Raw genomic sequence first — 25,671 nt, 5'->3', positions numbered from 1 at the left:
GACTGTGGTTGGAGCTTTTTCAAACATGATATTACTAAAAACAATAGAAAGATGTTGGTGTGGAGACATAGCCAGTGAAATCGGTACCTGTCAGCTTGTGTGGAAAGGGTGCAGACGGCTTTGGCTGCACTGGTGCCGGTGAGCAGACTCCCTCCGCGCAGATCGAAGCCTTTCCCACGACTGCTATCTTTCAACAGCTCCTGGATGGACATGGGCTGGATGACAGGATGACTAAGCCCCAGCTCAAGCTCTGGACTGGCCTCACCGCTCAACTCCAGCTCCAGGTCCACTGCCATGGCCTGCTGTGCCTGCGTTATTGCGATAGGCAGTTGGGAGCCTCTGTCACTGAAATGAGTGTGTTCCAGTGAACTCACAAACTCTATCACTCTGAGGAATAGGAAAAAAAAAAATCAAGTTCAAAATCAATTCAAGAGATTCTGCACTTGCTGTCTGGGTGATATGTGAACTAATTAAAATATTTTAAACTTTAATAAAATGGAATTTAACGCCGGTATGAAATTTGGGTAGGTGACATGTCCTGCGGTGTGACAAACAATACTGATTCTAAAACTATTTTAAACAGCATATTGGCAATTATTTTATAATTATTAAGTATGCAGCTTTAATAACCTCATATTATTTGGAAGACTACATAAAATATTTTTACATTTAACAACTCAGTGGTCACACCACAGCACCCTTTAAAATGAACTAGTAGGGCTGCACAATTAATTTAAATAAATAATTGAGATAACAATTAAACTACAACATACTGTATAATCCTGAAAAGTGTGAATTATAGCAGTCTATGTAGACCTACTAATGTTGCATAAAAATTTTCGATTTAATTTTCTATTTGACATGTTTTGCAGCAGTTGAGCATTGTAAACAAGTTCGTTGCTCACTTCTGGAATTACCTGCATTTATGTTTCAATTTGTCTTAAAATCTGGTTTGATCTTCATCTTTGTTAAAATAATGAACAAACACAATCTAATAACAAACAAATTATTGTATTGTTCTGGTACATCTTGAATAAATCATTCAGGCATTCAGTGTCAGTTGATAAAATGTATGTGGACCCATAGGCTAATAACGTCAACAGAAGCTAATTAGAGTCAGGAGTTGGCAAACCTGGCATCCAATTAATGAAACCATATTGGAGGTGTGGGTTAGAGCTACTTTGACATTCTGTGTTTGCTATTCGCAAGAAGCATGTGGACCATGCCTCGCAAAAAGTGATCTCAGAAGACCTACGATCAAGAATTGTTGTTTTGCATAAAGCTGGAAAGGGTTACAAAGTTATCTCAAAGAGTTTAGATATTCATCTGTCCACAGTTTGACAAATTGTCTATAAATGGAGACGATTTAGTACTGTGGGTACTCTCCCTAGAAGTGGCCGTCCAGCCAAGAGGACTCAAATGACACACAGCAGAATGCTTAGTGAGGACAAAAAGAACCCTAGAGTGACAGCTAAAGACTTGAAGGAATCATTGGAACTGGTTGACATCTCTGTTCATGAGGCTACAACAAGGAAAACTAAAAACAGGCATGGTGTCCATCGCAGGACACCATGAAGGGGAAAATGTTTTGTAGACTGATGAAACTAAGGTTGAATTATTTGGAAAGAACACTCAGCACTAAGTATGGTGTAAAAAAGCCACCGCATACCAACATGAAAACATCATCCCAACGGTGAAGTACGGTGCCTTTTTCATGATCTTGACGTAAATTATTATATATATATATATATATTTTTTTTTCTTTAGCATAAAATACAATAACAGAGTGTAACAGGTGCATAGTATGGCCATGTATAAGCATTAGCTCCATGAATCTTGCCATTGATGCAGAATGTAAAACTTACATACACATAATCTACTGCATAACAAATGAGAATCTATCAATATTTCTCCAAATGGGCACACTTTTGAACATGCTAAACATTTTTTTGAGTGTTGTTTACTGAAGTCTACTAAAGACAAGTCAATGGGAGTTTACACAATTGAATTGGTATGTGTGTCTATTACGTTTTAATTTTAATAATGGTCATTTTGATGTTTTGATATGTTGACACAAATAGAGAAATTACTCTCACTGTAACATTAACATAGTAAAACTGTGGCAAAATATCAAAGCAGGTGCATCTAATTATGTGTATGTCCCCCTCGTTCCGTCAAAACAGCGCCAACCCGCATCTCAGTATAGTATTCTGAGATGATATTCTTCTCACCACAATTGTACACAACGGTTACCTGAGTGTTGTGAGCAGGGCGGAGCGAGGCTGGTAAGATAAGTGGCGAATGACTTTCACCTGCGTGCCACACCGGCCTCGCGTTCCAGCGAGGGGTGGCGGGAGTATTTAAGGAGAGGAGAAAGCAGCAGATGGGAGAGAGAGATGCGTGAAGCTGTTTGTGTTTTGAGCTGAAAAGCCAACAGAGTTTATGTGTAGCATTGAGCTGAAAAGCAAACCTTTTGTGTACTGCTGAAAAGCGGCCTTATTGTGTGCGACTGAAAAGTGCAACAATAAATGTCTACGTGTTTTGTCAAGTCGGCCCCAGCATCCTCCTTTCCACGAACTGTTACACTGAGTTACCGTAGACTTTGTCAGTTCTAACCAGTCTGGCCATTCTCTGTTGACCTCTCTCATCAACAAGGCATTTCTGTCCACAGAACTGCCGCTCACTGGATGTTTTTTATTTTTGGCACCATTCTGAGTAAATTCTAGAGACTGTTGTGTGTGAAAATCCCTGGAGATCAGCAGTTACAGAAATACTCAAACCAGCCCGTCTGGCACCAACAATCATCCATGCGATTATCTATTCAGCCAATCGTGTGGCAGCAGTGCAGTGCAGTGCATAAAATCATGCAAATACGGGTCAGGAGCTTCGGTTAATGTTCACATCAATCATCAGAATGGGGGAAAAAATTTGATCTCAGTGATTTGGAGCATGGCATGATTGTTGGTGCCAGGAGCGCTGGTAAATTTTTTGTTAGCACGGTACAATAAGGTGTTATTCATTAACATTAGTTAATGCATTCCTATATTTACTGTTCATTTTCACATTGAGAATAAATTCATTCATCCAAAAGCTGAAAAATGTTGCTTTCAGTGGCTTTATATGCAGTTAGGATGAAAATAAGGTGCATTTCAAACTGTTCTGAGACCAGTGCAGACAGACAGCACACTGGAGGTTAAGTCATTCACTAAATAGTGAGCAGGAGAGCAAGGGAGCATCCTATAGCTCTCTATGCAGCTAAGTGCATTCACTCCTAAAATCCGACCAATAGTTCAGTTTCAGGCTGCAGATGATGTTTGGATCACTCAATATGTTTGACAGACATGGGACAATGGTAATCAGTACATAGATTCAGAGTTTTATAATGCAGCATTTTATTTTAACATGGTTGGCAATGAATAAGAATTATTTATTCAGACTTTATAGAAAATCATCTGTAATGTCTGTAACGTCTCAAAAACATGAATAACCAACATTCCTGGAAACATAATAAACTATTTGATGAAAAAAATCTGACTGACTTTCTATAGCTTACTTTCTGACTTTCCCAACTTAGTCTCGCTGTCCACATATGAGGACGTTAATTTTTAGGAAAAGTATTTGCTCTAGTATTTTTTTTTTTTTTTTTTGCTTGTTTATTAGGTGCTACTAGTTACAAATCAAAAAATTATATGGAAAATGCACATGGAAGTCATACGGGTGTATTTTTCAGAGATCTTGGCCTGTTCAAGCTGGGAAAATTGTATTCAAACTTATTAGTTTTTAACTGATTAGTGAGTGTTTCACCTGAACACATGCAGCCAGCAGTCGTGGTTATGGCTGCCCATCTCCAGTCCCACATTGAGTATAGCGTCCATGCAGAGCACGTGTGCCGTGTGCAAACTAACACCCTGACAGTGACCCATCTGCTCTAGCTTCTGCTCCACACGCTGTTTAACTACAAAAGACACATGCAGGTGCACATAAGGTGATGAAACATCAGGCAGTGGTCAGTAATGCACTGCCAGGGTTGGAAGGGTTACAGATTACAGAATACATGCTGTAAAATGTCATTTGTAACATATTCCGTTGGATAATTCAAGGTCAGTAACGTATTCTAAATACTTTGGATTACTTCTTCAGCACTGGTAGGTTTTTCACTTGTTTTGACTATAAAAACTGCCAATACAGTAAGACAAAATACACGTTAAAAATATATTCTCTGAAAAACCTAAATATCTTATGCAGTGTTGTTTCTAAAACAAGATCAATCAAACTGATCTTGTTTTAAGGATTTTTAGATATTTTTACAGGAAAACAAATATATTATTATCAAGAATACAATTTTTGCCCTGATATCAAATGTCTTATCAAGAAAATTCACGTTAGATCATAATTTTTTTTCTTGTAAATAAATATGATCGTGCCTGGTAACGTGCATGTAAAATGGCTAGAAATAGCATTTTAGCTTAGAGTAAAGCTGACAATTTACACAAGGTTTATTTCTATTTCTTCTGCTCCAAACTTACTTCAGACTTACTTCTCTGTCTGCTCGTATGAATGTAACACATCATAAGAAAGTGTTTCACCGCTGTTCAAACGCACTTTGGATAACATCATTTATATGTATAAATGTTTTCCATCTGAAAGGACTAAATATTAAATGAAACAAATGACAATAAAATGCAAAGTAATCTCTTCAGTAATCAAAATACTTTTTGAATGTAACTGTATTCTAAATACCAATGATTTAAATTGTAACTGTAGTGTAATACAGTTTGTATTTTAAATATGTAATCCCGTTACATGTATTCCGTTACTCCCCAACCCTGTGCACTGCTGTGTTGCATTAAAGGTGCATTCAGTAGATTTTGCTGGCACTTTGTCTCAGTGGGATACATGTTGATTTGGGTGCATAAATTTTTTTGGTCAGGGTTGTCACACCTAAACATACAGTATTTGTTCAAAGTACTTTTCATTTCTTTACGTGTAAGACCTTTAAATAGTAAAATTACTGAATGCACCTTAAAAGTTTTTAATCAAGACCTGCATCTCTCACACGAGAACAACATGTGACATGTGATTCTTGTACCTTGAGTAATAGCGTCTCCCGTGTCCCCCAGTTCTTTCTCCTCTTTTTCTTCCTGAACACATGATGCTGCTGCCATCTGTGCAAGAGCTGATGCACAGTTAGCTGCCACACCTGAAACAAATACAATTAAGGCCCAGCACTAGTTCCACCAGTTCTCTAGTTCCCCCTTACGACTCTTATAAAACATATGCAAAAGACTTAAATTTCATCAAGAGTGATAGAAGCAATGGCCAATTAATATGTATAGACAGTGTACAGAGTCCCTCACACAAAACACCATCAGGGTATCACACATGACACTTAAATAATGCAAGGAAAATTAACTAAACACAACATGTAACTTAAAACACCTCAATGTACATAACTGATATCAAAAATAAGAAGAAACATAAATATTTCAATAAAATATAATCAAATGTGATGGTTGTTACATTAATTATCTTGTTAAATAACATTTTTTTTTTTTTTTTACCATACATGATACCAGTTAACCAATTAACGTTTTTTACTTCTACTTTTTTTTCGTTCAAAACTCTGAAACGCAGTGTACTTTGTGATAGTGTATACATCATGTAAAGAGCACAAGGACCTCGACTCAAAGTTAAGCTTGTACTGAACAGCATTCGACAGCATTTTTGGCATAATCACCCTAACCCTAACACTAGCTCCACAGTACTTAAGAAACCTCACGCTATATTTCATCACATTCACTACGATCACAAAATTCCGGCCTGTTAATAATACCTAGAATATCAAAATCCACAAAAGGAGGTAGATCCTTTTCTTATTTGGCTCCAAAGCTATTGAATATTCTTCTGAACATGGTTCGGGACTCAGACACACTCTCTCAGTTTAAAAAAAGACTCATCTATTCAGCCAGGCATACACCTAATTTATCCATCAACTCTGCTGCATTAGTCAGGTCTGTTGGAACCGAAAAAACTTCTCAGGTTCTATAATCCTGCTTTAAAGTGAATGGCATCTACGCTAATATTAACCTATTTGTTTCCCTGTCGTAACCTTGGGATACATATCCCGAGGTTACCAGAGACTGTCAGATCCAGCTCTGGTCCTGCCTGATGTCCGACTCCGGACCTGCCTGATGTCCGACTCCCACTACTACATGTTGCTGAGTGATGACGACTAACTGCAGCCTGTGCCAGACAGATATCACTTCAGTCCTCTACGATGGACTTCACAGAGGATGAACTGATGCCAGCACCAACCGTCAACATGGGATACTTCACTGGACACTGCCTGAAACTTGGATTTATGATGGACTCCACCGGAAGCTTAGAGTCAAAACTGCTGTGCACCTTACTGACCTCTGCCTACATCCCATTGGTCAAATGATGGGCTACACTCTTAAAATGGAATACATAGATCAGGGGTAATCACTGGCATGCCAGCAACGGCGAGAGAGGAGTAGACTATTTTATTTATATAAATTCCACACCAGCATTCCAATCTACATCTTGATGTAATCCTTCCTCATGATCACGCAGCGTGTTTTCAGCAGCTGAATGGGAGACTAAACACTATTAAAGTGTGACGAGACTCGCGCATCACAAGCTGGCAGTGCTTCGCGTGAGTAAATGTGCCCGCTTTGATTCGGTCTGGCTGCACGGATGACAGTCTACAGTCCGTCATTTGTTTATTTTATTACCAAAAATGGCTAAATAGTTGATCGGCTTGTGATGCGGGAATGGCTTACACGTGCAGCGCGAGTCTCTTCACACTATAATAGTGTTTAGCCTCCCATTCAGCTGCTGAAAACATAATGCGTCATCATGAGGAATGATTACATCAAGATGTAGATTGGAATGCAGATGCGAAAACTTCATATAAATAAAATAGCCTGCACCTCTCTTGCTGTTGCTTGCGTGCTAGTAATTACCCCTCTGTGTGATTTTGAAAAATGTATGACATAATATAAGAAATATTCCACACAATTTCGTGATCTGTAATAAGCAAACTTGTGACATTAACTGTGTTAACTCATTTTGTACTAAAGGACAGGTTTTCTTTCGTTAAAGCATGCTCTGTGAAAATTCACATGCAGGATCATGATTCTATCATAATCATCGGGATTTGCACAAATTTTTCACTCAAACTGTTATGCTGATAATATCATTTGTAATGAAAAATAAACAATTAAAATCAGAAAAATGGACTTCGACACAGCTATTGACCAGGAAAATAAAAAATGACACTCCATGTCAAAAAGGTTTCCGACCCCTGACATAGATAATAAATTGCAGCCTTCATCAGCCAAATATCACAACACAATGCATCTGTGTGCACTTCAGCAGTTAAATAAGAATGTAAATTCTAAGAATTTAGTCATTATCCTTACAGTTAATGCAAAAGCTTTTTGTTTAAACACTGGCCCCTAACACTTACTTAGTTTACTAATTTTAAACCATGACCTGCACTGCACATAAATAACTAATATTGGCATTATATTCATGCTGTTAGCCAGAGGGGAACTGGCCCCCACAGTTAGCCTGGTTTCTCCCAATGTTATTTTTCTCCATTAACCAACATCTTATGGAGTTGTGTGTTCCTTGACACAGTTGCCTTCAGCTTGCTCACTGGGGGTCTAAATATAAATATAATTTACTTAATTTGTATTATTTATTTTAAGGTGCAATTTACAATCATGTTTTTTATTAAACCACACTATTATGACTCGAAGACATTACTATATTACAGCTTTTTCTGTTAAAGCATAATTTTCTGTAAAGCTGCTTTGAAATGATGTATCGTGAAAAGCGCTATACAAATAAAAATAACTTGACTTCACTTAACCTTAAAATACATCTTGTTTTAAAAGTATAGCTACAAAATGTAAAATATATATATATATATATATATATATACACACACACACACACACACACACACACACACGTTAACATGATGTTAGCTTGATAAAATCACTCTTTACAATATTACAACTTTGTCTACGCAATGCCAGTAAACCCTTTAAGCGATTTTATCACACTAAAACCCGGAATATTCCTTTAATGCCAATCATCTACATATCAGTCACTGAACACTTATAGCTGAACTGATTCATATGTGCAGTTACCCAGAGCACAGCTAAGGGCCGCAGCCTTGCGTAGACCATTCAGACTGAGGCAGATGGTGTCCCTCTCTCTCTGGGTTTGCTCTTTAACTCCCTCCGCTCCCAGAATGAAGGCGAGACCCCTGGAGCTGCCTGCCATGCGTCCTGTGAGTGGCGTGGACAGTGTGTCGATCAGGTTTTTCCAGCAGCCTGTCAGGATGTAGCGGGCAAATACCACACCTGAAAGGAATGAAGAACACAAGGAGACAATTAGAAGCGGTGTTGTTAATGCAAGTTAACTCCACCCAGGGACTAAAAACTAAATGCTTTTCATTTCGGTTCGTTCTGAGCAAAAACTGTATTTTTTCGTTCCACAGCCTCCATTCCAAAAGGTTACCGGTTAGAACAAAATAAAAGAAGGGTTAATAACATTCTTTTTAAATAACAGTACTCTGTGCTAAGGGGTGGGTGAAATACCAGCTGCAGCACTGCCAGATCTCACAAGAGAAGCAAGCAATCTGGTCTGGAAAAACAAGCTCAAAATAAGCCACTTGCCTCAAAATAAACAAACAATTAGCGATTTATCACAATAGAAATCATGACAAGCATACAGTTAATTAACAGTTAAGTATAATTTTATTTACAGATCTGCTTCTGAGTCAAAACCCGGCAGCATCAAATCTGTATTTAATCATCATATCTAACAATAATTCAGTGAAGACTTGGAAAAAACTGAGAAAAGTACTTTTTACATCTAATAATGTTTTTCTTGTATCTGAATTAGCCGTGCATATATATATGTAGTAATTATACATAGTTATTAAAAAAGTCTTCATTCACAGAATATGACATCCACAACGAACAATTAGGCAAAGAAATGTGTGATGCAGCAGTTTCCTTCAGGTTCAAAGCACATGTTTCATTTTTTCGGGCAACATGAAATGGTGTAGTCCCAAAAATATACTGTGATAAACCCTTTGGTCTTTAGTTTCATGAAAAAATTATCAGAACAAAATTAACTAGTCATAACCGGTTTCCAGCATTTAAAAATAACGTTTTCACTCTGGAACAATTGAAAATCACTTTGTTTCCGGTTTTGTTTTTAGTTACGTTTCAGTTCGTTTTCCTTTCTTGAACCATTTTTAGTCCCCAACTATAACAGCTGACAACCTTTCCAATTTTAACAATTCAACTGTCAACACCACTAGTCTAATGTAGACAGAGCTTTAACCGAACAGCAAAAGGTCTGGTAAGTTTTAGGGATGGGCAGGTCAGGAGTACTCAAGTATTTAGAAGTGACAGCAATGATCAATCATGAAAACGATGAACGATAATGATCATGCGTGATGTGACTTTTCACAAAATTCAAAACTGAATGACAACTATTCACAAACGTGTCATAGAGGGGCCTGGTTTTTAATTTTGAGATTATGTCATGATTCTTTGCAGCACCTTGCAGTCTAAACCATCACAGTATTAAACTCAAACACACTTTGGACTTTGTGTCCAGGGCAGAGACAGTGCTCAAAACTCTAGTGTGACAGCACACTGACAGCGCTGGAGAACAATGAGACAAAAGACATCTGTATGACATATACTGTATGTACATAGACAAGAGTCTAAGTCCAGTACAATAAAGAAAATAAGTACAGAATATTTCACAGACATCAGAAAACAAAGGTGAATATTCAGTTCTGCTCATAGACATCTAGTATACTGGCTACTAAACACCTCAAAATCTTTTAAAGACGTGATGTCACTAACCTGGCAAACATCTGCAAATACAGTGATTATTTCAATAAAGCTGTTCACTGGGGGCTTTGAAGACATTACAGTATACAGTCATTTTTTGTAAAGCTGCTTTGAAATGTGTATTGTGACAAAATAAAAGCATTACACAATAAAAATGACTTGATTTCATCTTTAAAAGCACTTGCATAAACCCAATTACACAATTCAGTTGTGTATTTAGCTGTAATGGATTAATTAAATCCATAATTGTTGGGAAGGAAACAGATAACTTGGTAGTTGAAAAAAAAAAAAAAAAGGACATTAACATTTATACAAAATGTAATGGGGGAGTGTACAATTTAAAGGTGTTGGAAGCTATTTTTGCAGTTCTGGAAATGCCACAGAACTGAGCCGTTAAAAGAAACACAAAACACCTCCCTCCAAAGATAGTGTTGAGAGCAAAGGCGTAAATTTAGGTAGGGATGATAGGGACTTGTCAGAAAATCGACCAACAATTGGGCAATTTTACCACTTAGAAAATCCTTTAACTTTATAATATGTTTTTATTTTCATTTTTACGATTATTACAAATTCTCAGCATAATTTTCCTTACAAAAAACTAAACTAGCCGCAAATTTGCAGCTCGTTATTTTCACATGCAAATGAGGTTTTGATTGTTTGCCAGAAGTTTGCAGCACTTCGGTATTGGCATACCTTTGGCAACAATGGACAATTTACCACAAGTTTGTCATGAACTTTCGATTGTAAGGGTTATTGTTCGACCTATTCTGAAGCGGCGCATAAAAGGTGTTGTCACGTGGCACTGGTTAACTTTCTCAGCGCTGTTCAGGATTTACCAATCACATTTGCCATTTGTGATTACTGTATAAGGGCTTTTTGAATCATTCTATTAAGATTGCTCGGGCAGATTTCCATTTTCCATCTCAGGTCCAATCATTTAAACTAATAGATTTAAACGAGCATACTTTTCATGTACAAATGTTTCCCATCAAAGACTTAAAAAAACCTCCTGAATTTGTATGTGGCCAAATGGAAGATTCTGCTTTTATGGGCGTTAAGCGCCATCTTGAGGAAAACACCTCTGAATTTGAATTAGAGGTGTAAGATTTTAAAATGCTACTGTAACTGCACACACAACTGATTGCCATCGCAAATGAAGAATTTAGTGGTGGCCAGTGGGGCTACATGATATAAAAAAATATTTAAAAAATCGGTATCAAATTAACTAGCGGTATGATTTTAATGCATTCATCCGTAACATTTATAAAGATACAGGGAGCAGTAAATATTAGGCATGTGTCTAGTATGTGTGTGTTTCTATGACAACATAGGTGTGTGAGAGAGTCTAACAAGCAGCTCGTCAAAATGAGTTGGTCTATTTCAGCGCAAGGATGTTTGTATTTTTAAGTAATATTTAATATTTTCTACACACAATGTATAGCATACATTTAGCCAATACATGTTTAGTGTTGCACATTGTAGAGGAACATCGGAAAAGCATGTTTTGTCTATAAAATACAGAAAATAAAATTAGACCTTCGTTATCAAAATAGTGCTACTAAAAAACATACTATTATTTAATATGGTGGGGCAGAGGAATAGAAAATGAGACTTGTTATGAGGAAATATTGTGCCTGTAGACACTATACTTTATTGCTTTCTTAATATCAACATTTTGAATAATGTCCTCCTTGCAATATGTCCCTACCAATTTTCAAATCAAACTACACCCATGGTTGAGACCGACACCGAACATTAGAGCAGTGCATCTTCTCACAGTTGTCAAACACAACAGTAGTAAAATAGTGCCATCAGCTGACAACTGCTATGAATCTGAATATGACATCAAACTTGAATGAACCGCTTCAACGAGTACACTATGAGAAAGCACAAAATTACTGACAGTCAAAAAGAACATCAAAGTCTTCTGATTGGCTGATCAAGTAATGTGTCTGCGGCCCGCAGTAAAATTTTTGTTTGCTGTTTTTACACAATCTAGTGCGGTCACAATTCTTGTTCAGAACCGGTTCCATTCTTTACAAAATACCGGAATCGGATGATCTTCTTGACTTCTGGTTCCGTCAACAGTTCCCCTGCGTGAATTTTCGATCCAGATGCGAACATTGTACTAAAATACTCAGTGTTTCCAGCACTGCATTTCAACAGCAGCGCTGCCCTCTACTGGGTCAAAAGCGTAAAACATGCAAACAAATTACTCTTATGAGCCGGCTCTGTTGAATCTACAGCGCGAAACAGACAGCGCTTCCGGAACAGTCTGATAGCCGAAAGGATGACTCATATATATATATATATATATATATATAAATGTATGAAATATGCCATCACATTTCTTGTTTGTTTAGATACAGTCTAGCCTAGTTAGGAATAATTATTGGATTGGACATATGTCTCTAAAAAGTCAGCAAGAATACCAGAATACAAGAATTGTGTTAAATTGATTTCTGCTTTGTTATATCTGCTCTGTAGAAATCTTAAAGGATCTCATCATTTTGGCAACAGACTGCAGAGGACAGTAAATCCAATAAGAATTGTATTTCTTATTTTCAAATAATTCTTCCTCAGAAGTACTAAAAGAACAACTGGAATCGTTACTGGAACCGTTAAGGAACCGGAACCATTAAGATTAAATTCCTAACGATTCCCATCCCTATCTTTCAGGGAGAAGGACCATTTTATGCATACCATTCCATACAAATAAAAATACAGTACCTTTAAGTGCTGTGACAGGTTACCAATTTTGTTGGTATGTGTGTGTGCGCGCACTGTACCTGCAACCAGGTTATCACTGCTGTTCTTATCACAGGTGAAGGGCAACTGTGTGGAGGCCTTTCTGATCAGCTGACCACCAATAGCACTGCTGCCCAGTCCATCAATATCTGACAAAGAGAAGGATGAGAAATGGAATCAAAAATGGAAAATTCTTACAAAAGGACTATTGTGCACTCTAAATAAATATTGGCCTTTTTAGTAAATAGTCATTTAGCAGAGGCTTTGATCTAAAGTGTACTTACAGTACACTTATTACAAATATAATTAGGGCTATCAATCAATTAAAATTGTTAATTTAAATGACTTGCATGAATTAATCACATGTATCAATATTTGCTGAGAAAGGTCCCCAAAAAAAGATAATTCAATAAAACAAAAATATTTCAAATTTATATATATATATATATACAGGTGCATCTCAATAAATTAGAATGTCGTGGAAAAGTTCATTTATTTCAGTAATTCAACTCAAATTGTGAAACTCGTGTATTAAATAAATTCAATGCACACAGACTGAAGTAGTTTAAGTCTTTGGTTCTTTTAATTGTGATGATTTTGGCTCACATTTAACAAAAACCCACCAATTCACTATCTCAAAAAATTAGAATACATCATAAGACCAATTAAAAAAACATTTTTAGTGAATTGTTGGCCTTCTGGAAAGTATGTTCATTTACTGTATATGTACTCAATACTTGGTAGGGGCTCCTTTTGCTTTAATTACTGCCTCAATTCGGCGTGGCATGGAGGCGATCAGTTTGTGGCACTGCTGAGGTGGTATGGAAGCCCAGGTTTCTTTGACAGTGGCCTTCAGCTCATCTGCATTTTTTGGTCTCTTGTTTCTCATTTTCCTCTTGACAATACCCCATAGATTCTCTATGGGGTTCAGGTCTGGTGAGTTTGCTGGCCAGTCAAGCACACCAACACCATGGTCATTTAACCAACTTTTGGTGCTTTTGGCAGTGTGGGCAGGTGCCAAATCCTGCTGGAAAATGAAATCAGCATCTTTAAAAAGCTGGTCAGCAGAAGGAAGCATGAAGTGCTCCAAAATTTCTTGGTAAACGGGTGCAGTGACTTTGGTTTTCAAAAAACACAATGGACCAACACCAGCAGATGACATTGCACTCCAAATCATCACAGACTGTGGAAACTTAACACTGGACTTCAAGCAACTTGGGCTATGAGCTTCTCCACCCTTCCTCCAGACTCTAGGACCTTGGTTTCCAAATGAAATACAAAACTTGCTCTCATCTGAAAAGAGGACTTTGGACCACTGGGCAACAGTCCAGTTCTTCTTCTCCTTAGCTCAGGTAAGACGCCTCTGACGTTGTCTGTGGTTCAGGAGTGGCTTAACAAGAGGAATACAACAACTGTAGCCAAATTCCTTGACACATCTGTGTGTGGTGGCTCTTGATGCCTTGACCCCAGCCTCAGTCCATTCCTTGTGAAGTTCACCCAAATTCTTGAATCGATTTTGCTTGACAATTCTCATAAGGCTGTGGTTCTCTCGGTTGGTTGTGCATCTTTTTCTTCCACACTTTTTCCTTCCACTCAACTTTGTTAACATGCTTGGATACAGCACTCTGTGAACAGCCAGCTTCTTTGGCAATGAATGTTTGTGGCTTACCCTCCTTGTGAAGGGTATCAATGATTGTCTTCTGGACAACTGTCAGATCAGCAGTCTTCCCCATGATTGTGCAGCCTAGTGAACCAAACTGAGAGACCATTTTGAAGGCTCAGGAAACCTTTGCAAGTGTTTTGAGTTGATTAGCTGATTGGCATGTCACCATATTCTAATTTTTTGAGATAGTGAATTGGTGGGTTTTTGTTAAATGTGAGCCAAAATCATCACAATTAAAAGAACCAAAGACTTAAACTACTTCAGTCTGTGTGCATTGAATTTATTTAATACACGAGTTTCACAATTTGAGTTGAATTACTGAAATAAATGAACTTTTCCATGACATTCTAATTTATTGAGATGCACCTGTATATATATATAATTGAAGTCAGAAGTTTACATACACCTTAGCCAAATACATTTAAACTCAGTTTTTCACAATTCCTGATATTTAATCATAGAAAACATTCCCTGTCTTAGGTCAGTTTGGATCACTACTTTATTTTAAGAATGTGAAATGTCAGAATAATAGAAGAGAGAATTATTTATTTCAGATTTTATTTCTTTCATCACATTCCCAGTGGGTCAGAAGTTTACATACACTTTGTTAGTATTTAGTAGCACTGCCTTTAAATTGTTTAACTTGGATCAAACATTTTGGGTAGTCTTCCACAAGCTTCTCACAATAAGTTGCTGGAATTTTGGCCCATTCCTCCAGACAGAACTGGTGTAACTGAGTCAGGTTTGTATGCCTCCTTGCTTGTGCATGCTTTTTCAGTTCTGCCCACAGATTTTCTATCGGATTGAGGTCAGGGCTTTGTGATGGCTACACCAATACCTTGACTTTGTTGTCCTTAAACCATTTTGCCACAACTTTGGAGGTATGCTTGGGGTCATTGTCTATTTGGAAGACCCATTTGCGACCGAGCTTTAACTTCCTGGCTGATGTCTTGAGATGTTGCTTCAATATATCCACATCATTTTCCTTCCTCATGATGCCATCTATTTTGTGAAGTGCACCAGTCTCTCCTGCAGCAAAGCACCCCCACAACATGATGCTGCCACCCCCATGCTTCACGGTTGGATGATGTTCTTCAGCTTGCAAGCCTCACCTTTTTTCCTCCAAACATAACGATGGTCATTATGGCCAAACAGTAAAATTTTTCATCAGACCAGCGGACATTTCTCCAAAAATTAAGATCTTTATCCCCATGTGCACTTGCAAACTGTATTCTGGCTTTTTTATAGTGGTTTTGGAGCAGTGGCTTCTTCTTGCTGAGCAGCCTTTCAGGTTATGTCGATATAGGACTCATTTTACTGTGGATATAGATACCTGTCTACCTGTTTCCTCTAGCATCTTCACAAGGTCCTTTGCTGTTGTTCTGGGATTGATTTGCACTTTTCGTACCAAACTACTTTCATCTCTAGGAGACAGAATGTGTCTCCTACCTGAGCGGTATGATGGCTGCATGGCCCCATGGTGTTTATACTTGCGTACTATTGTTTGTACAAATGAACGTGGTACTTTCAGGCATTTGGAAATTGCTCCCAAGGATGAACCAGAATTGTGGAGGTCCACAATTTTTTTTCTGAGGTCTTTTGATTTTCCCATGATGTCACGCAAAGAAGCACTGAGTTTGAAGGTAGGCCTTAAAATACATCCACAGGTACACCTCCAATTCAGTACACCTCCTATCAGAAGCTTATTGGCTAACTGTCTAAAGGCTTGACATCATTTTCTGGAATTTTCCAAGTTTCTTAAAGGCACAGTTAACTTAGTGTATGTAAATTTTTGACCCACTGGAATTGTGATATAGTCAATTAAAAGTGAAACAATCTGTCAGTAAACAATTGTTTGAAAAATTACTTGTGTCATGCACAAAGCAGATGTCCTAAATTACTTGCCAAAACTGTAGTTTGCTAATATTAAATCTGTGGAGTGGTTAAAAAAACGAGTTATGACTTCAACCTAAGTGAATGTAAACTTCTGACTTCAACTGTATATCATGCACACACACACACACACACACACACACACACACACACAGATCAGCCACAACATTAAAACCACCTGCCTAATTAAGTGTAGGTCCCCCTCATGCCGCCAAAACAGCGCCAACCTGCATCCCAGAATAGCATTCTGATATGATATTGTTCTCATCTTGTAGAGAGCGGTTATCCGAGTTACTGTAGACTTTGTCAGTTCGAACCAGTCTGGCCATTCTCTGTTGACCTCTCTCATCAACAAGGCATTTCTGTCCACAGAACTGCCTCTCACTGGATGTTTTTTGTTTTTGTTTTGACTGTTGTGTGTGAAAATCTCAGGAGATTAGCAGTTACAGAAATACTCAAACCAGCCCATCTGGCACCAAAAATCATTGTTTTTCCCCATTCTGATGGTTGATGTGAACATTAACAAAAGCTCCTGATCCGTATCTGAATTGTATACACTGCACTGCTGCCACATGATCACAGAATAGCATGGATGATTGTTGGTACCAGACAGGCAGGTTTTATTTCTGTAACTGCTGATCAACTGGGATTTTCACACGCAACAGTCTCTAGAATTTACTCCGAATGGTGCCAAAAATAAAAAACATCCAGTGAGAGGCAGTTCTGTGTACAGAAATGCCTTGTTGATGAGAGAGGTCAACAGAGAATGGCCAGACTGGTTCAAACTGACAAAGTCTACGGTAACTCAGATAACCGCTCTCTACAAGATGAGAAGAATATCATATCAGAAAGCTATTCTGAGATGCGAGTTGGCACCGTTTTGGCGGCACAAGGGGGACCTATACAATATTAGGTAGGTGGTTTTAATGTTGTGGCTGATAAGTGAATATACAGTATGTTACATTATTATAGTTATAGAATTATATATAACTCAGATATCCAGACTGAAATATATTGCATTAATGTGGCAGATGAGTAAAGCATTGATTGTGCAATATTAAAAAAAAAAAAAAAAGGCTTTAGAAGTCAATATATTGTTTATTTACATATTATTGAACACAAGCCCATCACTGGCCTACAGTCCACAGCAATCCAATTTGCAAACAAATCTTTCTTAAGTAGATGTAGGATTTGATCTTACAAGACATGTTCTCATTTTCCATTTGTGTACTTTTTTTAAATTGTTGGTCTATGAATCACACACTTTGAGGGCTTCACTTTAGTTGGGTCCCGTCTCTGTGACTCTGTCAAAATGCTGTTTCAGGACAACAACAAAAAACATATATTGAGACTCCTGTATTCTGTTGCCCTCCTTCCAGCTGTTTCTGTATGCAAGAATGCACAGTATGTGAAAGGCTCCTAAAGCAGCTTCCACATGACTCCACATGCATCGGGGTGTCAACACTCTACTCAACACCAGTGTCACATGACAAGCGTTGCAGTAAGCACCAAGGAGGGGGTGATTTTATGAGTTTGCCAGGCAAGAAAGTGGAAGGCGTACAGAATAAACATTGAAAACATGTATTTGGAGAAGTGAAAAAAGTCCTGTCCATTTCTTTGATACATTGATTGCATAAAGTAATAAGAAGACTCGTTTACATTAAGGTCTAAGGATGTTCTTGGTGAATTTAAAATAGCTAAAAGAACTCTGGATATTTAGAAATATAAAGATAATATAAAGATATTATGAAACATTCAATATCTCTTCTTAAAGTTTAACAGTTTAAAACCCTTTCTTGTTGCTTTGTATGATAGCTGATGCTTTGAAAGATCAGCAGCAACAGGGTCAAAGTAGAAATTGTTTGGCAAAAAGTTGACACGACTCCATAGTTTAATGAATTAGACAACACTGATGCGACTCATGTGGAAACCCCTTAACTTATTTTGTGCTGCCTGCTCTTGTGTGGTCTGGTGAGGCACATTGCTTGTACATCTGGAGCTGTGCTGACTGCCTCAGGACTGTGACTCACAAAAACATAAAGGTGGTACTTCAAGCTTAACTTGCTCCAATGGTAGGAACATCTGTACTTTTATTACAGAATTTACATATGGGTCATAGGGCATGATTAATTGTGTTCATTTTTTTAGTGGTATGTTTTTTTTATATGATTAATCACACTTAAATCGACAGCCCTAGATTAAGGTACAGCACAGTAAAAATCTTTACAATCAGGTAGTGTGATTGAGTTCTTCAGCATCATTAAAAACAATGCACACACACAGAACTGTTACCGGTCAGCATGGTGATGAGGGGTAGAGACTGCTCCTTTGCTGACCCCCAGTATCCAGCCTCTCCCAGCAGATTTCTCTCCAGCACCTGATTATAGAGTTCCTCAATCCATGCCTGAGACAAAACCACCAGAACACCACTGCTCTGGACCTGACGCACAAACTCCTTCTGCGCGCGCACACACACACAGAGCTCATTCATCATGACACCGAGTCAGACACAGAGTGTCTGAAACAAATGCACTAGGCTAAATGCTAGTCCACAGCTAAAGTATTTTTATTTTTAATGAACAGTTCATACAAAAATCTACCAGAGCTCATAAATCTAATTCATGCAACAGAAATGTAGCATATTCTATTACTGTATGCAGAGTAACTTAAAATGCTTTATTTGTAAATACATATTATTTTATTATTTTTTTTATAGTTAGATTAAACAGTATTGTTTTTGCATTTTAAATACTATATAGTTGTTTTGTTTTTTAAACAGTATTGAATATTGAGATCCCATGCATGATGGACACTTGCTTTCTGCTTTTCCTTTACAATCTGAGCCAACTAATCCATTTAAAAACTCTTAATAAAATGTTTGTTAAATAAATTCAATTGTAATTGATGCTTATCTACAAGACTCATCTCAAGCATATAAACATAAGTCTTTATATCAAAAGGTTTTTAAGATCATCAGAAACATAAATTAATTTAAATATGTCCAAACTTTTGACTGATAGTGTACATCTTATTACAGTGTCATTGAAATGTTAGTTCATCCCTTTAAAAAAAGTGTTTGTTAAAAACATCTTAAAATGAAAGCAGATATCATACCAGAGTGACCAAAGCAGGCGTGGTCTTCCTGTGGTAGTAGTCACAGCAACAGAGTTTAAGGTTGAGCAGTAGAGCGTAATAAGACAACAAATACAATCCATCAGCATTCATCAGAGCCTGACAGCTCAAGTTTTTGCTGCCCTCAAAGCCTGGAGAGTGAACACCACCTACAGACAACAACAATTACCTTTTACTGCACATACACAAACTCATTTACACTCAACTTAGTGTATCTAAAAATTGAAAACAATGCAGAAAAACTAGTGATAGATTAAAAAATAAAAACTTTAGTTAGATTTATGCTTAAAACAACTGCCAAACATCTGCCAATGGGGTAAGAAAAGTAAACTTAATTGATATATAGGTTATTCTCAAACAAGTCTTGTGCAGTTTTTGCAATGATTGTGTTAGCCTAAATCACATACCACCTACAACACATACAGTACCTCGTAAATATTAGCATTAGCAATGAACCAATTTGTGTTTTTTAATGGCCGATGTGATATCTACCAGGATGGCCAATCAGCCCATATCTATCTGTCTGTCTGTCTATATGATAGTGATTATAGTAGTAATGCTTAATAGTAATGATTATTTATCATTATTATTACACAATAGTACCATATTTCTGTAATAATTTCTTGGATGTGGCACTTCTACGCAGTCCGGTCAAACCCTCGATTTTGGCAGAAAACTAAGGAAGTGTTTTTGAGTTTCTTTTAGTAGCTTAGTTGACAATGGCCTTTTAATACAGTGAAATGCTCTCATTCACTCTTCTATTCACAAAAACACAGTGTTATAGGGTTACTTTAGATTTGGAGAGTAACTTTTAACAGCCAAACATATTTGGAATTACTCAAATGTGCAATTAGTGAATCTAGATCGTTGTAATTAAAATGCGCTCAGTGCATGTTAGCATGCCGAACTGACCTCGAGCACATCTGTAAACTCTGAGCACGAGAATGCATTTGTGTTTTTAAGCACAGAGCCGCTCTGAAAACACTATTGTGAGCTTCATGCATGCTCAGAGTATGTGTAATACACTGCAGAGAACAGATTTACACACATACACAGTAAGCACAGCAAGCAGCACGTGCAGACTATTTATTCATTTAATAAATAGGTCATGTCATGAGGAATACAATTTTAAAAACATACTGTAGGGCGTGCTGAGTGACTCCAGCCAGGCTTCCTAAGCAACCAAATTGGCCTGGTTGCTAGGGAGGGTAGGGTCACATGGGGTAACCTCCTCATGGTTGCTATAATGTGGTTCATTCTTGGTGGGGCGCGTGATGAGTTGAGCGTGGATGCCGCAGTGGATGGCGTTAAGCCTCCACACGCGCTATGTCTCCGTGGCAATGCGCTCAACAAGCCACGTGATAAGACGCGCAGGTTGACGGTCTCAGACGCGGAGACAAATGGGATTCGTCCTCTGCCACCCGGATTGAGGCGAATCACTACGTGACCATGAGGACTTAAAAGCACATTGGGAATTGGGCATTCCAAATAAGAAAAAAATAAAATAAAAAAAGACATACTGTAAGTTTCAGAACTCAAAACTTGCTCTCCAGTCCGAAAAGAGCATTTACTGTTACTACTCTGCAAAAACGACTCGTTTTGAAATTGGCTACTTTGTGACGTCAGAGTATAGTGTCATTTGAATAGCCCCGCCTCATCAACATACGAATCGTCGAGGTGAACCGATAGAGCAGCTGTGGTACTATTGTTACTGTAGTTTGCTTTTAACCAACGGAAAGATTAAGATGTCATGTAAGGTCCCCAGATGTTGTCGTGTTCCTGGTTGTGGAAAAACTGCATAGCCTTCTGAAGGACTCCAACATTAGGAATGAGTGGCTTATAAATGAAGTTCCTGAATGCGTCAATGTGAGATTATGTGTAAATAATGCTATCAGTGGCCTCGGTTCATTCTAGTAAATTCTACCCTCAAACTAGAAAAACAATGGCCGACCTCTTGTATACAACACACGTGTCATGTTACCTGCTTGCAGCCCTGAACAGAAGGTGGAGGAGAAGTTCTGCAGGGAGACATCTACATCTGTTATACTGTGCAGTCCTAGCAGACGAGGCAGCAGCACAGCTAAAGACTGCACAAAGAGCCGTGCGCTCTGCTGATCAGCTTCTTGGTTTTTCAACAGTTTCAGGGACAGAGCAGCTGTCCGTAGTGTACGGTGTCCAGGACATTCCCGTGGTGTCTGCTCCTCATCAGCGAGCGAGCAGTTATCAGAGCCCATATCAGACACGTCGGAGCGACCAGAGTCCTTTTCTGCAGCCATGGAGTACTGGTCGCATGAATCAAACTCAGTTCGGGACAATTCCTGCTCGTCCACACTGAAGTTGCTTTCGCTATAGCGTGAGCCGTGCGAACGCATTCGAGACTCCACAGACAGGAAGTTGGTGATGTCAGGGTAGGCCAGGCCATGGCTGCGTTGAACCACATCGGGGGGGGCAGTACTGGAATTGGCTACTGCAGGGCCACGGTCTCGTATGCATTCTGGCATGTCAGGTCCCGTTCCCGCTGTGGGTGATGGCTGGCGTTGTTCCTCCCCACAGTCCTCTGGAGTGTTCTGGCCCAAGTCCCTTTGCAGAGTGGTCTGACCCATGTCTCCTTCCAAAGTGGTCTGACCTGTGTCAGTTGTAACGCTGATGCTGATATCAGGGCTGCGTTCGGCAAAGGCACTCTCCCTGGCAGCATTCTCAGATGAGAGCACATGCTGCTGCCAGCGGAAGTCTGCCTCATTAAGTTCTACAGACTCATGCATAGACTCCGCCCCCTCCTTTAGCTCATCCAATCGGCGCAAAAGCATGCCAGCTTGGTCCTGCTGCAGGCCCTGCCCTTGACTGAGCTCATCTAAAGCACCCAACAGGGCACACGCACAGGAGACAGAGGAGTAGCAGGCCTCAATCCCACCTTTCATACATGCTTCTGTTATACCATCCATTACCCTGAGAGAACAGGAGAGACTTAAAACTCAGTAACATCCATCAGTAAAATCAAGGGACAGTGCCCCAAAACATTTGCACACCTATGGCACACTTAAAAATTAATAAATGTCATTGCATTAGATTGTTAATGTGCTGAACCACCCCTGTGTTTAATCTGCTAGGACACTTTGACTTTACAGATCCACTACCACCATGATACCAGCTGCTTAAAAGTGATTGCAAATGGCTCCAAATAGATAATTTAGTTCTTAGGTAAAAAAGTTAAAAAAGTTTTTAAAAGTTTTGCAAGATCTGGCAAAGACTGTCAAGGTCTACCAAGGTCTGGCAAAGACCGCAAAACTCTGTCAAGGTCTGGAAAAGTGTGCCAAGTTCGACCAAAGTCTGGCAAAGACTACAAAGGTCTACCAGGATCTGGCAAAAACTCTAATGGTCTGGCAAAGACTGCCAGACTTAGGCAAAGTATTGCAGGTTCTTGCAAAATCTGTCAATGTCTGGCAAACATTTCCAAGGTCTACCAAGGTCTGGAAAAGACTGCAAAGGTCTGGCAAAGTCTTGCGAGTTCTGGCAAATTCTTGCAAGGTCTGGCAAAGACTGCCAAGGTCTATCAAGGTCTGACAAAGACTGCCAAGGTCTACCAAGGTCTGGAAAAGACCGCAAAGGTCTGGCAAAGCCTGAAAAGGTGTGGCAAATTCTTGCAAGTTCTGGCAAATCTGTCAAAGTATTGGCAAAGACCGCCAAGGTCTTGCAAAGCCTGAAAAGTTGTGGCAAAGTCTTATGAGTCATGGGACACTTACAATTTGAAAAGATCAAGATGTGACTTCCTTTTCGAGAAGGATCTCTTCCTTGTCTCAGGCTCAATGACACATGGACCAGCCAGGTCAAACAAGCGCTGGGGGCTTCCCAAAATCTGTCAGGGACAGGAGCAACAGCATACTTTTAAAACCATGACATTTAATAGGGGTTCTATTAATTTTGTGACAAGCCACGAAGTGTGATTTTTCTATTTAGGCCATTATCATGGTAGAGACGCTATACAAACAAACCTGTCAAATATGTGTCCATGTCATATTTACCCCAAAATCAAAATAAATAATATTTTGCCTAAAGAAAATGAAGCCTATTTTTTTATGAATCTGTAAAGCAATCAAATCTCAATCTCATTAATGTAATGTGATATATATATATATATACACACATATATATATACACACATATATATATATATATATATATATATATATATATATATATATATATATATATACACACACACACACACACACACACACATACACACACACTACCGTTCAAACGTTTAGGGCCACTTACTCATTCTGTATTTTTTTTTTCTCTTTTTTTTTCACATTTTAGAATAACAGTAAAGTCATCACAACTATGGAATAATAGAAATGGAAATATGGGAATTATGTTGTGACTAAAAAAATCTAATCAAAACTATGTTATATTTTAGCATCTTCAAAGTGGCTATTTTTGTCAAAAAATACAAACTTTGACCCCAAAGTTTTGAACGGTAGTGTATATTTAAGCAATGTCACACGAGCAAGAGTGCGATATGGCCCTACTTCAGCACTGCTGTGATTTGGCTGCAGGCCGAGTGCCGTAGGTAATCACAGCGGTGCTGATTTAGGGCAATTTAGCATGATTGCGAGTGTGATATTGCTTATATACAACAGTTCAATGAGCAAGTAAATTTTAAAAAAATCAGGAAAAACTTAGTTCGGTCATAAAAAACGTATTTGTGCATGGAATTACTTTCTTACATGACGGACCAGAATCTGACATTGCTGGTTCAAACCAAATGATGTGTCTAAGCCTCTATTAGTAATTTAAAAATCAAATCAAATCGGAGGGAAAATGGACGCCATGCAAGGAGCAGACGTGTGAGCGACGAGCTCTGCGCACTTTGCTGAATTTTTGATTATTCTCATGTTATAATCTGGTGAAATTTGATACACCCAGTTACACATTTGTCCTTTGTTGCAAAACATGGCAAAGAAGTCAAAATCCTTGAGCTCTGGAGATATTAAAAGACACTTGCGTGTTCAGGATGAAAGCCCCGACAGGTCTACAGACCGGGGACTCGATTTGGATGGCGCGGCGAGAGAGGAGATCCAGCGTCAGTTGTCCAACATGTCGGTGATGTTGACGAAGATCCTTGCTGACTTGGAGGATCTCGCTGTAATACGTCAATCGATCACGGCGATGGAAATAAAATTCTCTGAGTTAGGTACAAGAGTGTCTGATGCTGAAAAACGAATCGATTTTCTGGAATCTTTGGAGAGGGAATTATCCGCTAATCCGCCCGGGACCAAAGTTGATTTGGAACATCTCCTTGAAAAGCTTGAAGATCTTGAAAATAGAAACCGCAGGAATAACGTTCGAATTGTTGGAATTCCTGAGCATGAGGAGGGCAGAGATATGGTGAAATTCCTGGACGAGCTTTTCTCGAGTCTGCTCGACATAACAGGCCACAAGCTGGAAATCGAGCGAGCTCACAGAGTGCCAGCTCACAGATCTGCTGAGGGAGATAGGCCCAGATTGATTCTGGCCAGATTTCTGAGATCATCCGATAAAGATCTTGTGTTGCACCAGGCGAGGAGCAAAGGGAAGCTTTCTTGGAAGAACCATAATGTTTTCTTGTTCCCAGACTTTGCGACGGATTATGTAAGTCATGGTATATACTTTTATGGAGCCTCCGAGTGAATTGACTTGACCATCCGGGGAACCGGGATGCCGGTTTTGTTTCTTTTTGTATTGGTTCCACCTAGCGGCTGGACCATGTTCTGTTGAATAACACTCATTTGGAACAGCTGTGGATTAATCTGTTCGTTCTTCGTGCTTATTCCTCCTGCTGGCTGTAGTTTGTTTTGAAGTTTTTATTTATTTATTTTTTTTTTAATGGGACATTTGAATGATTACGTCATCCACTGAACTCATAACAGCTGGCTCACGGAACATTCGTTTGTCTGTCTGAGGAATCTGAATGGTTTTATATCAGCTGGAATTTGTTTTGTGGAAGATCACATCCTTGAAACAGTTCTGTGAATGAATCTACACATTTTTTGTGTTCATTCTTCCTATTAACTGGGTTTATTTCACAAAGTATTTTCTGTTATGTAATTTTGCCTCACAAATTTGTGAGGCAAAATTGAGCAATCCGATGGCAAAGTTGTCTTGGGGACTCTCGTAGGCGTTCATGGACCTTCTGAGTTTAGAGGGATTGACGGCGGTTGGCGCTGTTGTGCGCGGGGTTAATGCGCACGTTTTTCTTTTTTCTGTTTGTTTTGTTCGGGGGGATATTCGGGGGTTGATTGTTTCACTAATGGGGAATATGGTCTTCATAATTTTGTTTTTCAC

At 38.7% G+C, this 25,671-nt stretch overlaps 1 protein-coding gene across 7 annotated transcripts in view; it reads right to left on the bottom strand.

The window, feature by feature from the left end:
* Positions 1-25,671, bottom strand: part of LOC127411718 (brefeldin A-inhibited guanine nucleotide-exchange protein 3-like) — a 154,935-nt gene that overhangs the window by 81,067 nt on the left and 48,197 nt on the right. For 6 of the 7 annotated variants that reach the window (XR_007892330.1, XM_051647414.1, XM_051647415.1 and 3 more), the window contains 9 exons: positions 23,088-23,200; positions 21,329-22,293; positions 19,330-19,496; positions 18,508-18,673; positions 12,701-12,808; positions 8,184-8,399; positions 5,090-5,200; positions 3,805-3,955; positions 88-387 (listed from right to left, as the gene is read on the bottom strand). Coding sequence is in view for 6 of the 7 variants with exons in the window: in XM_051647414.1 (XP_051503374.1) it covers positions 88-387; positions 3,805-3,955; positions 5,090-5,200; positions 8,184-8,399; positions 12,701-12,808; positions 18,508-18,673; positions 19,330-19,496; positions 21,329-22,293; positions 23,088-23,200 (2,297 nt within the window). In the remaining variant the exon portion in view is untranslated. The remainder of the gene's footprint in view (positions 1-87; positions 388-3,804; positions 3,956-5,089; positions 5,201-8,183; positions 8,400-12,700; positions 12,809-18,507; positions 18,674-19,329; positions 19,497-21,328; positions 22,294-23,087; positions 23,201-25,671) is intronic. The other variant, XM_051647419.1, reaches the window with a different exon arrangement.

This window comes from Myxocyprinus asiaticus, chromosome 21, assembly GCF_019703515.2.
Source record: "Myxocyprinus asiaticus isolate MX2 ecotype Aquarium Trade chromosome 21, UBuf_Myxa_2, whole genome shotgun sequence".
Lineage (NCBI taxonomy): Eukaryota > Metazoa > Chordata > Actinopteri > Cypriniformes > Catostomidae > Myxocyprinus > Myxocyprinus asiaticus.
Note: the sequence above shows the minus strand (reverse complement) of the source record. Positions and strands in the feature narration are given on the sequence as shown.